At 29.7% G+C, this 14,383-nt stretch overlaps 2 protein-coding genes across 4 annotated transcripts; one reads left to right on the top strand and one right to left on the bottom strand.

The window, feature by feature from the left end:
• Positions 1–1,613: 1,613 nt before the first annotated feature.
• LOC107933467 (uncharacterized) lies at positions 1,614–2,238 on the top strand. The gene has a single exon (XM_016865683.2). The coding sequence runs from the start codon at positions 1,774–1,776 to the stop codon at positions 1,942–1,944; it is 171 nt and encodes a 56-aa protein (XP_016721172.1). The 5' UTR covers positions 1,614–1,773; the 3' UTR covers positions 1,945–2,238.
• Positions 2,239–7,331: 5,093 nt separating this feature from the next.
• LOC107933446 (putative glycerol-3-phosphate transporter 1) lies at positions 7,332–10,324 on the bottom strand. Of its 3 annotated transcripts, XM_041083320.1 has the most exons (4): positions 9,646–9,681; positions 9,483–9,538; positions 8,236–9,280; positions 7,332–8,144 (listed from the first exon to the last, which is right to left on the bottom strand). In XM_041083320.1, exons 3-4 carry the CDS (start codon positions 9,236–9,238, stop codon positions 7,576–7,578), a joined length of 1,572 nt encoding a protein of 523 aa, XP_040939254.1. In that variant the 5' UTR covers positions 9,239–9,280; positions 9,483–9,538; positions 9,646–9,681; the 3' UTR covers positions 7,332–7,575. The 3 variants fall into 3 exon arrangements, with proteins under 3 accessions (XP_040939254.1, XP_016721146.1, XP_040939253.1); XM_016865657.2 differs by lacking the exons at positions 9,483–9,538; positions 9,646–9,681 and adding an exon at positions 10,125–10,324; XM_041083319.1 differs by having other exon boundaries at positions 9,483–9,681.
• Positions 10,325–14,383: the final 4,059 nt, after the last annotated feature.

Here is a 14,383-nt window from a genome sequence, read left to right as displayed (position 1 = left end):
GTATATCACCAATCAATCATCACATATCTATGATTTTACTTAAGTATAATCTCTATTTCATCATTTTAAAGCACAACATGTTAGCCGATTTTTCCCCTTATCATCTAAGGCATATGCATGCTCATTTGTTTGGCTCAACTTCATCTATCTTCCATTTTTCATCAAAAGAACATGAAACAACAACCATTTCCTTCATTTTAATTCATGACTAAATGCTCACAACACAACTAAAAACCAAAATATGCTTCAAGAGTTAAGGTAGAATCAATAAGAACTTATGAACCTCAAAATAGAAGCAAGGTACCAAGAACTTATCTTCAATTTTCCTCCTCCTAGTGACCGAATACTCAAGAGCTTTCTCCTCTTCTTTCTCTTTTCTAACTTTCAGCTATGATGAACAAAGATGGACAAAACTTTGTTCTTTTCACCCCTTTTCCTTTTAATAAAATTTCATATTTCATCCATTTAATTCTTTAATACAAAAGACATGAAATTCCCATCATGGAACTTTACCTAACCCATTATCATGAAACATTTACCTAACCCATTATCATGGAACATTTACCTGACCCATTATCAATTTGTATCAATTTGTACCATAAATTATGGATATCAAGTGCACATTTTGTCTACAACAACATGATGGCTGGCCACTTCATGTAAAATGGGAGGTTTGTCATGCAAATCCTCCTATTTTGCACTCCTATTTATTTGGCCACTTCAATTTAGCCTATAGCATTTTCAAATATTTTCACATAGGTTCTATTTCATAATTTCACCCCCTTTTTTTTATGGAACAAAAATTAACTAAAATTGCCGGGTTCTATCTTAAGCTTGGGCCTTCTACAGGCCCACTAACATAATTAAACCTACGCCAACATTCACAGAATTCCCGAAAATTGGGGCGTTACATATGTTTTATTATTTTTCTAAAATTTTATGTATTTGGAACATCTTTAAAATATTATAAGTTGTATACTTGGATATAAGTTGTATACTTGGATATAAGTTGATGTAAAGTTTGAAATAAAAAGATTAAATTTGTTGTTTCTAATGTAGTTTCGAATCATATTTATTTCATTGATTGCAATAATAGTAGATTCATTATGGTTCATGTTGGATCTCTACATTTTGTAAACTCATGCTTATGTTTCTCAATCTACAAACTTTATCAAACGTTAATCTGATTTTTTTTTAATTTTTACAAAATTGTATACGTTTTTTTTAATTTTCAAATGGTGTTTAAGAATCAATAATTAATAAATTGATAGAATATATAATTGTTGAAGTTAAATCTATTGAACTTTTTAGAAAAATGCTTAAATTGATAGAATATGTAAATATTAAGGGTTAAATTTATTATTATACCAGTTAAAATTACGTACTATTGAATAAAATCATTTAAATTTGTGATTAACTGACCTTAATTAATCACTTTTGAAATTGATAGGATTAAATTGCTCCAATTTTGCCTGAAGGACTAATTTAGACAATATAGAAATTGCGAGGGATATAATATGCCTTTTAACCTTTTATTTTTCTTTCGTATTGTTTTGCTCGAAAAAGCATAAAGTGTCGCCGTTTATGAAATGACAGTTAGGCCCTCTGAGTGCAAACTTATTTTCGGTCAAAATTCCGATCTCGCATAAGCCATTTGAATCTTTCACAAAACCCTAAATCCCTAAAAAAAACCCCGATCCCCAAATTTGAACCCAATTCTCCGATTTCTGATCCTAAAACTCCATCCAATTTTTCGAGCTATTACGGTAAATCATGGGCATAATAAGAAGCAGCTTTTCGTTCATCGCAGGCACAGCTTGCGGGATTTACGTTGCCCAAAACTACAACGTACCCAACATAAAAAAGCTGGTTGACTCCGCCTTCTTCGTAGCCAAGCATGTCGAAGAGAAGTACCGCAAGCCCAAGAACAAGGACGACGACTAGATCCTAAATACCCTGCTGTTGCCAAGAATCAATAGACTTAACAGGTCCATTGTTGTTTTCTCTTCTTTAATTATGGAAAAAAAAGGGAAGTTGTCTTTTTGGATTAAATACGATATTGAGATTTTCTTTTTTTGTGTACATTTTACAAATTGGGAGAGGGGAACCTTGATCTTTGGGTGCCAATAAAAGAACTTACCCAATATTTTTTTCTGGCGATATTAGGATTTGAAAACAGAAACCAAGATAAATGTTGTTGTTAATTATAACTTGCAATTGAAATTTTATTTAATTTTATTTTTGAGGGGCACTATGTTGAAATTGGATTGTTCGTTGTTGAGGGAATAAATATTGTGGCGCTTATCTACTCAGCGTTTGTTGTTTTCAGATATTGAGAAAATGACAGTTTAGTAGTTTACCATTAACTTGACTTCAAAACAACGGCAGGCTTTAGTTGAACATGTTGTTGAATGATGGAGCTATCTCGAGTTTTCATATGAAATTTCTTCAGTTCTAAGTAGTATTAAATTTAATTAGATCAAACTTTTCAATTCACAACGGGTGATGAGGTTGTTTTTTTTGTACTTTTTCAATGGCTGTATATATTTTGTTCCTTCCGCTGCTTTAATTGAATTTGAAGGAGATTTTAACTTTATTTGATGTTAATGGTCAACTATAGCTTCTCCGTTGGCTCGTGCAGTAGAAGTTGAATTTTGACTCTTTTACTAAAAGACTAATTTTTAATGTTAATGGAGCGGTTTACAAAAATAACTAGATGTGACAAGATATGTATATTTTATACTAATGTATATGGATATTTTTTAATAAAAATAGAAGAAATGTTTAAAATAATAATAATTTGCTTTTTAATCTATAGTTATAGATTTATTTTGTTTTTTTTAGTAGGAGGAGGAATATGTAATCTGAAACTTTCATGGTACTAGGCATTGTTTCAGAGACCTTTCTTCCTGTTATTATTACGTTAGAGAGACTGGTAGGCAATAATGCTTCAAGTCTATGCGTACAGTATCTTGACTTTCAAGTTGTGTGTATGTTGAGCAATTTCATAGCTACTTGAATCTTCCTTCTGCCTAATCTCAAATTAGATTCTCATCATACTTTTCCTAATTTGTTGTTAATGATGAATTTAGGGTGAATAAATTCAGTTCAATTCGACTTTAGTTGATTTACCAGATAATCTTCAATTAAGTCAGTTATGATAATTGATTCTGTTTCATTTGTTGTTAAAATAGTTTAAATCGGTATATTTTGGGTGATGAAATGTTAATATCCGTAAGGCAAATTCATTAATTCATTTAACGAATGGAATTATATAATTTAGGGAAAAAAATAACAACATATTGTAGATAGTGAAGGATAAATTTTATCAACACAATAAAGTTTTTAGCCTCAACATCAATATGACATTATGACACAGTGCAATTGGTTTTGTCACAATTCAAGCACGATATTTTTACAATAAGAAAATCAGTCCCAGATGATCCAAAGCGACAGGTAAAAATCGAAGGAAAATTATATGCATAAGCAAGACTAAGAAATGTGCTGAAAAAGAAGACAAAAATTTTTAAAATTAAAGACTTATTAAACAATCAAAAAACAAACAAAAAACATATAAAACTTAAGATAACAAGGGTATAAATTCACTCGTGAAATCATTTATTATTCTAAAATATTCTCAAAACAAAAATAGATTAAGAAGTTGACAAAGAGCCACCTATTTTTTTAGAAAAATTATTGGTGGCCAATAAAGTTTTAGCGAATAATAGGCACTGTCATCTGTCTATTACAACTTATGAAAAAAAATAAATATACTTACAAAATAGATTTGAAAATTGAAAATAGAGAAGACATGTGAAATAAAAAAAAAAGAAAAAGAAATAGTTGGTGGAATGGAGAAAAAGGCGAGCAACAATCAACTTAAAAGCAATCACTACTACTGAACAAAACAAAAGATGACAAGTAAACAGACTTTGGAGAAAAAATAGAAAAATTTTAAAGATTTTTAATTATGCGAACAGTATCGAACACTATATCTGTACTTATCAACTTAGCTTTAACGTTTAGCGTCCGTAATAATCTTTCATTTTCAATTTTATTTGAAGCCATACCACAGATGGGCCATGAAAAATATGAATCCACAAAAAAAAAGGTGAATATCTATTCTTAAAGCCGATGTTTATGGGCAAATGGCAGGCAGGTAGGTTTTGAAGTGGGCCGATTGGCATTGCTTTCTTATTTTTTTTTATGAAAAATCCATCATTAACCTATGTGGCTATCCAAGGACAAAATATTATCAAAATAACAAACCAAAATATTGGAAACCAAATGGCCCGTCTTTTTATATAAATTTATCAAAACTTTCACATACAATTTTTTTATTACTTTCACATATAATTCATTGATAAAATTTATAGAAAATATATTCATTTGGTACAAATAACTCTTACAGAAAAAACCCCAACAGTTGCTTAAAGTTAATAGTTAATATATGTAGCAAAAAAAAAAAAAAACTATTGTACTTGTGAGTGGAGCTAGACAACTAGTTGTTATGTTATGCAGTGTCAAAATGTTGTGGGAATAGTTATAAAAGAAGAAGAATCTGATATTGGCAGAGCTTAAGAACATTAGAATGTAGGTGGTATGTACATCTTTGACTTCCTAATGTCTATTCTCACATTTCCATTAGTGTTGACCATTACAATTTTTAGTGTTTCTTCCGATCTTTTTGTAACAAATAAGGCAATGGCAATGGCAGTATCAAATGCTTTGTTTAATTTTACTTTTTGTGCTTCAATAATTTTAAGTTGCAGGTTTGGAATAAATTCTAATTTTCCTTTTTCTCAATTTAAAAACCATACATATTTTTCTTTTCATTATCTTCAACGCAAAATTCAATTTATTTTATAATAAAGTCATACAACCAATTCGCTTCTTAATATATAAATTACATAAAGTATTAAGATTTTAATTATATGACAATTAGACATGTTCATAAGTCGGGTCACCTGCCCAAAAATAAGAGAATTTGAACAAAAATATGAGGATCGAAAAATGAACTTGGGTAAATTTAAGGTTTGTTTTCTATATGTCTTACCCAAAGCTTAGCGCGACTCAAATATATTATATTATAAAAAATGTTATATTAATTATATATATTTATATTAAATCACTAACCCAATAACAATTAAACTCGTTATCTAAACTCTAAAATAAAACTTATCCAACTAAATAACTCAATCCGAAATATAAAAATTTAAAATTATATTTAATAAAATAAAAAATTTATTATTTTTATTTTTATTTTTAATATAAATAAGATATTTTTTATATTTATGGTATTATTTTTTAATATAAATATTTTTAATGTGTTAGAAAATGTTTATTTTAACATTTTAGTGCATTATTGTATTATATTTTTAAAAATAATAATTTTAAATAAAAAATAATATTAAAAATAAAATATGAGCGGACCGAGTCAACCCAGATTTACTTTTCTTAAATTGGGTCGAGTTTGGGAGAAAAGTAAGCCCTTTTTAGGCCGAACCTGAACTTAAAAAATTGATCTAAATACCTTACATGACGATTGACGACCCAACTCATGAACACCTCTAATCACAATCAATATAAATTATAAATAATATTTTATCGTAATTTAGAATACATACTATTTTTAACCAAATTCTCTTCTAAGCTATGGTATTAAATGTTTTACAATAAAAATTGCATTTGAAAATTCCTTTCTTAGGTTATGATCTTAGACAGAGATGCACATAGGACTATGGGAGTGCGATGCAAAACAAATTCTCTCTCTCTCCCTATATTGATATTGATGTTGAAGCTAATAATAATTTTTAATTTTAAATAATTTATTTGTTTTAGTATATGATATGATTTCTTTTTTGTTTTTTTTTTCTGTTTAATAAAATGGAATTTTTAATCGTACTATTATTTAAGTTTTTAATTGAATTAGTACCGTAAATCAATCAAACATTAATTCAATTGAGAAATAAATAAAATTAATTTATTAATTTTATAAAATAATAAATATTAATATGAAAATATTTTATTTTTTATTTTGATACAAAATATTAGTACAATATGATTTGTCAATTCGAACATACAATATTATAATTTTCAAATAATCAATTTAATCATTTCAATTAAAATTTTATTTAATTTTTTAATAAAAAAATTTCAACCACAGTTATATAAATTACTAAATATAAGATAAGACGTGAAGTAATGTTTTTCTAATATTCTAATCACTAAATGTGGTCAGAGATTAAGATTAATAAAATAATTAATAGAGGGATTTGGAAAGATGAGTAGTAAATTACTTTAGTATGTTATTCTGCTTTTGCGTTGTACAGATGGTTTTATATATCTTATTAATTATTGGTTTGCACAGTAATAAGATCAAGTTTGTGGTTAATACACAAAACCCAAATTTACTACCAAGTCAGTGGTCCATACATTATTTAGTATTAGATTATTCAAATCCAGTAAATAGAAAGCTGAAGGTAGGTTTCATCTTTTTTCCACCTAAATCACTAGGCTAATATTAAAATCAAAATCAATCAGAATGATGATTTTTTTAGTGGATATTTATTATTATTATTCTTCTTTGATATTTTTTTATGTTTAGTTTACGTGGTTGATTTGTAGTTGTTGTTTTTAATAATTTCTTTGAATTTGTGTTTTTTTTTTAAAAATATATAAAATATGTTTTAATATTTTATCCACATTTATCGATTTTTATATTTAAATTATATTATCGGTTGATATTATTTCTTAGAGTAAATTATACCATTAGTTATTAAATTACTGATAAGTTTTTGTCTTGATAATTTAACTAAAGAATATTACAATTTAATTGTTGAATTATTCAAAATTTTTTATTTAAATCATCGAGTTGCTAAAATCAATGTTATATAATTTTCTTTGTTTGCAGTACGACCACCAAGTGGAAACTCTCTTTCCTCTTCCCTTCTACAATTAATTTTTTTATGCAACAATTTTAGATTTCACAAATTTGCGAACCACAATTCAAACAACTCTTTTCTCCAATCTCCAATAATGATCATTAGATCGATCGATGGGTACTGATTCACTGTATCGGTTGTCGAATTGTCGCTTCAAGCTCGTTGGCAAAATTAAAAAAAAAACAACTTAACAGCTATTTGAATAGTTAAGTGACTAAATGAAACCTTTCGAATAGTTCAGTGATCAAATAATAACTTTATTTAATTAAGTGTCTAAAACTAAAATTTACTTATAATTTAGTAACTAATGGTGTAATTTACCCTTATTTTTACTATTTTTAACCGTAAGAGCCTCTTCCTCGTTCAGAGAGATATAGAAACTGTGAATAAGCAATGATGATGACTGCTTAAAACAGCGTTCAAAATGTACAAATACAAATTGGACACGTAGCTTCCTCTCTCCCTGCCCTTTCTTTTCTCGCCCTTTTTTATCACGGAGAATTGCCACAAAAACCTTGGCTTCCCCAAGGCCATAATCAAAGCATCTTCCCCCTTCATGTCTAACCATGAGCAAAGACTGATTATGAAAAATTACACACGCTTTATACAGTTGGAGCTTCTACAAATAAAATCATACACCCAGTTCTTCATCTTGAGATGTTGATTGGGATCCTCCTGCTTGGGACCTTGATTCAGAAATCCTTGCAACCACCTCAGCCACCAATAACCTTGTCAACAACAGTCCTGCAATTAGAGCTGCTCCCATGAGCATCGTGAAAACCGCACTCCAGCTCTTAGCAGAAATGTAGCCAGTTAGAAGTGGTCCAATTGCAGCACCAACTGAACCTGTTCCATCTATGATTGCTGTCACGGTTGCCAATGCCTTTGAGTTCCCCCTTAACGAACTGTGCGTTCCTAGGTCGGCCGACACAGCGGTTGTTATGAGAGCATAGGGACCATTTACAAACATGCCGCAAATGAACATGAGGGCTATGTTCATTACCAAGGAGATGTGCCCGTAAGTACGATAGAAATAGAGAGCAGGGATCGCGCAGTACATGAAAGTTGCTGCTGTTATGGCTCTGGCATCTAGGCGATCCGAAATGTGTCCGGCTAAGATTCCTCCGAGCACCCCTCCAATATCAAAGAATGTTGACAAGTTTCCGGCTGTCTCACTCGAAAAATATTTTCCCTCGATCGCTGCAAGATCGATGAATATCCAAGAGATTTAGAAACGAACATAGTTACATAAAATGTCAGAATTGTAAGTCAAAAAGATATATTAGAATACCTGTATGGCTAATGTAGTATGGGAGCCAATAGAGAAATGTGTAAGCGACCAATTTGGCAAAGAAGAGGCAAAAAGCAAAAGGAGCAACCCCGGGGATTTTCCAAGCTTCAATGAACCCCACAGCTGTTTCCTTGATCTCAGCATCTGAGCCTAATAGAGGCTCTGTTACTCCCTCTCCGATCTTCCTAGGAGAACCCATTTCATCTTCTTCTTTATCAGCTCCGACCGATTCGGGGCTAACAGGCAGAAAAAGGAAAACCAACAAGCCCACGAAAGCAATGAGCAGACCAGGCACAACAAAGGACCAACCCCATCCATAGCTCAATAGTGCTGAAGCAATCAATGAACCAGCAATGTTCCCAACAGATGTGTGAGCATTCCATATGCCCATAATCAAACCTCTCTTTTTCTTCCCAAACCAGTTACCCACCACTGCAACAACTGAGGGCCATCCCGTTGATTGAAATAAACCAGCAATCATTTGTACTATAAGGAAGTAGTAAAAACTGTGGATTTTAGCCCAGTACCCAACACCAAATAGTGAAGTAAACAAGCCAGTTCCAACCATTCCTACTGTCAAAAAGACCCTTAAATTCATCCTGTCACCTAAGTGACCGGAAAAGTACATTCCTAAAGCATATACCGCGAGGAACGCCACGTCCAGTTCACCGAGCAAGGCCGAACCATCGGATCCATTAAATGGTGCCCAACCGTCTCCTAAAACCCAAGAAAATCTTTTTTTTTCAGCAGGTGAACTGAGGTATGTCATCCTCCATGGGAACTTCAAGCTTACATCAGGTGATTGAGGATCGAGAGCACTCTTCACAATGCTTGTTGTTTTCCTTGTCGCATGGTAGCAAGTGTAAGCCAAAAATGTTACGATCAACACAATTGCTTGATGAGTTTTATAGGAAAGCTTTCCTCTCTTAATGTATTCTAGGAAACGAATTCCAAAAGGCTTGCTATAATTTCTCAAAGCTGGCAATTCACTTAGCGAAGCCATGTGAGAAAGCAGAGCTGAAAATTCCCCTGATAATACAGAAAGCTGGAGAATTACGAAATCAGTGAGCAATGTGGGAATTTAATTCGATATACAATTCCAAATGAATTCTTAATCTAACAAAGAATTTATAGAAATAAAACAGAAAATAAACCAAATACAATTCTAGATTATAAAAGATAATTATAATTTCTAATCAAACAATAAAATTTAATTTAATTCATCCTAAACCACACAGAGGAAGCACCTATTTCTCGTCAAGTGAACGAGCCAGAGAAGAAAAGCGCCTATATGATTGAGATGCTGTGCTAAAAAAATTCCGTAAAATTGTAGTCAAAAGTTCAATACAGTTTCAAAGGTAAAAAAGGAAATCAGTTCTTTGGAAACAACTTAAAGAAGGATAGATATACCTTGTCTTCTCCAAAGGAAAGACCCCAATTTTATACCTTTCAAAACATTGAACAGTCTCAAATTTAACAAAGAAATTAACTGAACCTTCGGATAGATTGTAGCCAAAATTCAAGTAGATCATTCAACATTAAACAAAATTAATAGAATCTTAGAAAATGAAAAAAAAAAAACAAAACACGATCTAATGTTCAGACTTAAAAAAAAAATACTGAATACAGATTCTACATAAAAATACAGAGATCACCAAAAAAACAGGGGCAAGCAGAATACATTGGGTAGGAAAAGAAGAAAAAATCCAGTTTGTGAAATTTGCTTCCAGGGGAGAGATTCCCTTAATGAAAATCAACGTTAGCAGGCAAAGAATCAAACCGAAGGACTCAAAGGAAAAAAGTAAGAATAAAGTCAAAAACAATTTAGAAGCATTAAAACTTTACAGAGACAATAAAAAAGAAATGCACGAAGAAAAATATCAATTTACCTCTTAATTTAGCTGAGCACACTAACTTTGATACCTTTCTTAATTTTCTCAAAACATAATCTCCATTCTCATGTATGACACCCTTCTCTCTCTGTCTTGTTATTTTTGGTTTCGAGCTCTTCTCTGGTTCTTCACTTAAATGAACGAAAAACGCTTCACGGTTTCAAATTCGTAGCGGCCGGGGTTGGATTCTTGAAGTGGACGTAAATAATAATTTAAAGATACAAATTTCCGATCATGCCCCTATTTAAGTCCCCAATCAAGATTTGGATTTCTAATTCATGTACAGCTCTAATTTCAGGTAAATTTACTCAATTGCACTTTGAGAAAAACACGTGTTTCGTTTACATGCATAACGCTGTTTCTTGCAATAAACTCACATGTGAAAGTGAATTTAAAAAGAGAAAAAAAATTTGTTCATTTATAACATATTTTTCTTGAAATTAATTATAGTTTAGAAATAAGCATGGTATACCCTAAACCCTAACGCAATTAATTTTATATTAATCTTTGCGTACTCTCTTGATCATAGATTGTCTTACATTCTACGTCAGACATATCAATAACAAGTATAGGACGGTAAAGCTAACATCTTTTCTTTTCCCTGATATGTAACTTTAATTAAAAATTAAAATTATTGCTGTTTTTAGACAATTAAAAATATATATAATTTCCAAGTACATATAAATTTAAATAAAAATTAAAAAATCAAATTAAATTTTAATCATGTTGATTGATATATAATTAGTCACTAGAAGTCAACATCCGTCAACAATTATATTGTTACACATATATAAAAAGTTAATACAATCAACATTTTCTATAACAGTCTTTTACTAAAATTTTGGGTGTTATAGAATGATACTTGTTATATATATATACCTATAACAATATTTAAGATTTATATATTAGTTAGTGAGATTTAGATTATATCATTTTGATAAATTTTCTAAATGTAACTTAATTTAATAAAGTATGCTTACTAGACTTTTTATGTAAAATTTAAATATATTTGTTAAAAATAATTAAAATTTATTAATTGTATTTCACGTAGTAATAAAAACTAATTTTATTAAAATTTGAAGAAAAATAACTATTATGAAAAATTAATTTAATTAAAAAAACGTATTTTGTAGTTGTCATAAAAAGTTAAAATAAAATATAAAAATTGATTCTATAAGTATTATAATAAAATACTGTTGTAAAGAGTTTAGTGTTATACGTTGAGGGTATATTGTAATATATATAACGCTGCATGTATGAAGAAGTTGAACGATTGGCTACGCAAAATCATGCACAATGACACGAACTACAAGTAGCAGCTAGTACAAGTGTGCGTTTTAGTTTATCGCTTGTACTTTTCTTGACGTACGCTGATGCTGGGAATCATGTTTGTTTTATTCGAAGGTTAGGGAAGAAACGTCCTGTAGTCGAAAATTTCTCAGCAATTGCCAAACATAGCAAATTAAGAAAATTTCCGGGTTCTGGAAAAAGCACGCACGTCCAAGTTATAGCGTCTCACTGACGAGCAAAGGTTAGGGAAGGGTCGTCCTTTAGTCCAAAATTTGTCACCATCTAACCAACGTAAGCAAATTAAGAAATTTCCTGTGTTCTGGAAAAAGTATGCCGTCCAATAATAAATTTGTTTAAAGGTGGATTATTTGTTAAAATTTAAAATTTTTTTTCAGATAATCATAAACTTCAAAGAATATTAAAAAAATTAAAATCTTGATCCATATGTAATAGAGTTCATAAAAAATATTAGGATTAGAAACCGTAAAAAAAATACATTTAAATTATAGATCGAATTTGGACTCCTATTTTTATAATTTAACTCAATCTATTTTCTAATTATGAAATATAGTATATTTTACTGATACAAGTTTTAAAACTACTCATAATCCTTCCTTCAATCATTAGAAAAGAGGATAAATATATTTTAATACTATGGAACTCATGTCTTCCTGCATCGACAACTAATTTTGTTACTAACCGAGCTAGGAACTATTCCACTAATTTCATATATTCTATAATTTATATCATATAAAATAAATTTTATAATAATATATTCTATTCGACTAAAATATTTCACTTAAATAGCTGGAATGGATAAATGATTTTCTTTCAACGTGCAAATAACCCATTAAATTTGGTTTTAATGCATTATAATTGTTGACTTGAGGATACACCCACCGCATCCATATGCCCTTCCTTTTCATATTAGTTAACCATTTAAAGAAGCTTGCAACTTTTATAAATATCTACACCAAAGAATCCAACATATCTCACCTACCGACTTTTTTTCAGGCTAATTATGGAGGATCCAAGGTGATTTCGGTCAGAGTGTCCAAAAAATGGACTGCCGAGCTCAACGTGGGGTAAGGGTAATTTCTGGAAAGAAATATGGAGAATAATTGCATGAATCCACTTGCTAAGTTTAATTATATATAGAAAGTACGAATTAGGAGTAGCAAAAGCATATTCGCATATCCAAAGAAGAATAAAAAGACATTCTTAATAGGCAGTGAGAGCATATCCGCTTATCCAGTATCATTCCTTTCCCATCACCTGTTGACTATTAACGCCAATGACGTGGCACGACTGTTATACGAAGATCTTAGGACACCTGGAATTTGAGATACTTTGACTTTCAGGTTTCAGCTCATTTGGTTATAAATTTACAATTAATTATTAAATCTTCCAAATTATAATGTGTTCTTTTTTGTATAAAATAATGTGTAAAATCTTAAATACGTGTGTAAATGGACTAACCTGCAGGTTGGTTGTCTGTATTGGGACTGATTAGGAGCGGACCCAATCAGATTACGAAAATAATTGTTGAGGGAAACGAAACAGCACGGAAACTTCTTCGCCTGTGGATTTATACAGCTTGGTAGCGGCTTTATCTTTTCATCTGAGGTGAGTTGATTGAGTTGAAATTTTTAAATATTTTTAAATATTCGATTTTTTATATTATTTTGTTTTATTTTAATAAAAAAATTTGTTTATGATTTTTTGATATTATTTTATGAGGTTGAAATCTTTTTCACAAATATTTTTACTTTTATCCATAACCCGGCACCCCTAAATAACATGTAATTGAGTAATACTAATTTTTAACATAGTCAGCTTTTTTTATTGTGGTATGTGTGTGTATTTTTATTTGTCAAACGTAATATTTATATTTGATAGAAATTATAAGTTTTGATATCTAAAGAAAATAGTAATATTTTTTTAGTGTGTAATTCAAATTTAGAGTTGATTCGATAAAAAATTATAATTAGTTAATAATATTAATAATTAAATTTTATCAAATTAATCTTAAACTCCGAATTAAATTACATTCACCATATTGTATTTGATAACTTAAACGTAAAATTAAATAAATTCACAACTAACACTAAATTTATTCTATTAAAAATTATAAAAATTTAAACTTAATAATATTAGCAACTATTTTTAATCAAATCAATCCTAAAACCCGAATTAAACATTAAAAAATTAATAACATTATCTGTAGATACCAAAATATATAACATTTATTAAATACAAATATCAAATTAAATAAAATAAAATAATAATAACATAAATACGACATTAAAATAAAATGTCGAATTTTAGCACAAAATACTACATTAAACCTTTTTAACTTAAAATAAAAAAATAATATGAACTATCACTACTTTTCGATTTTTTTTTCGTCAGTCCTACTTTTAAGTTAGTTCAGATCTATATTGATGTTGCGTAGTACTTTCATTTTCATGTGGCAACGGACAAAGAATTATGTTATATAAGGTCGTGGCAGCTGCTCGTCTGTCTGGGGCTCAACTCTCATCTTTATATACGTTGTCAAAATCATGTAATTATTGCATATATAGCGAGTCATTTTTCATTAATTTAGGTCACAGCGATGACAACAATTTTAATCTGATCCATTAGATTTGTCATCTTCCTTGTTGAGAGCAAAGATATTTTTAACTGATTTTAATGTACTGAATTATTACAAGCCAAAGTGAAAAAATAAAATGCAAGAAAAAAGAACAATTATTCTTACTCTGATGAGTAATAAATTTATAGGCAGAATGATTTTTTTAACCTAAAACTATATGAAAAATCCATATTAGCTTTTATTTAACCTTTCAATGATTAATTTTTTTTATTGTTAAAAATAGATAAAAATAATAATAGTTCTTTTTCTACAAGGAATCAATAAAAAAGTGATAAAAAAAAAGAGGTGGCGGTTGTTTGGAGGCCGGCTC

This window comes from Gossypium hirsutum, chromosome A12 (assembly GCF_007990345.1).
Source record: "Gossypium hirsutum isolate 1008001.06 chromosome A12, Gossypium_hirsutum_v2.1, whole genome shotgun sequence".
NCBI classification, from domain to species: domain Eukaryota; kingdom Viridiplantae; phylum Streptophyta; class Magnoliopsida; order Malvales; family Malvaceae; genus Gossypium; species Gossypium hirsutum.
The sequence above is the reverse complement of the archived record's forward strand: the minus strand, read 5'-3'. Positions and strand labels throughout refer to the sequence as shown.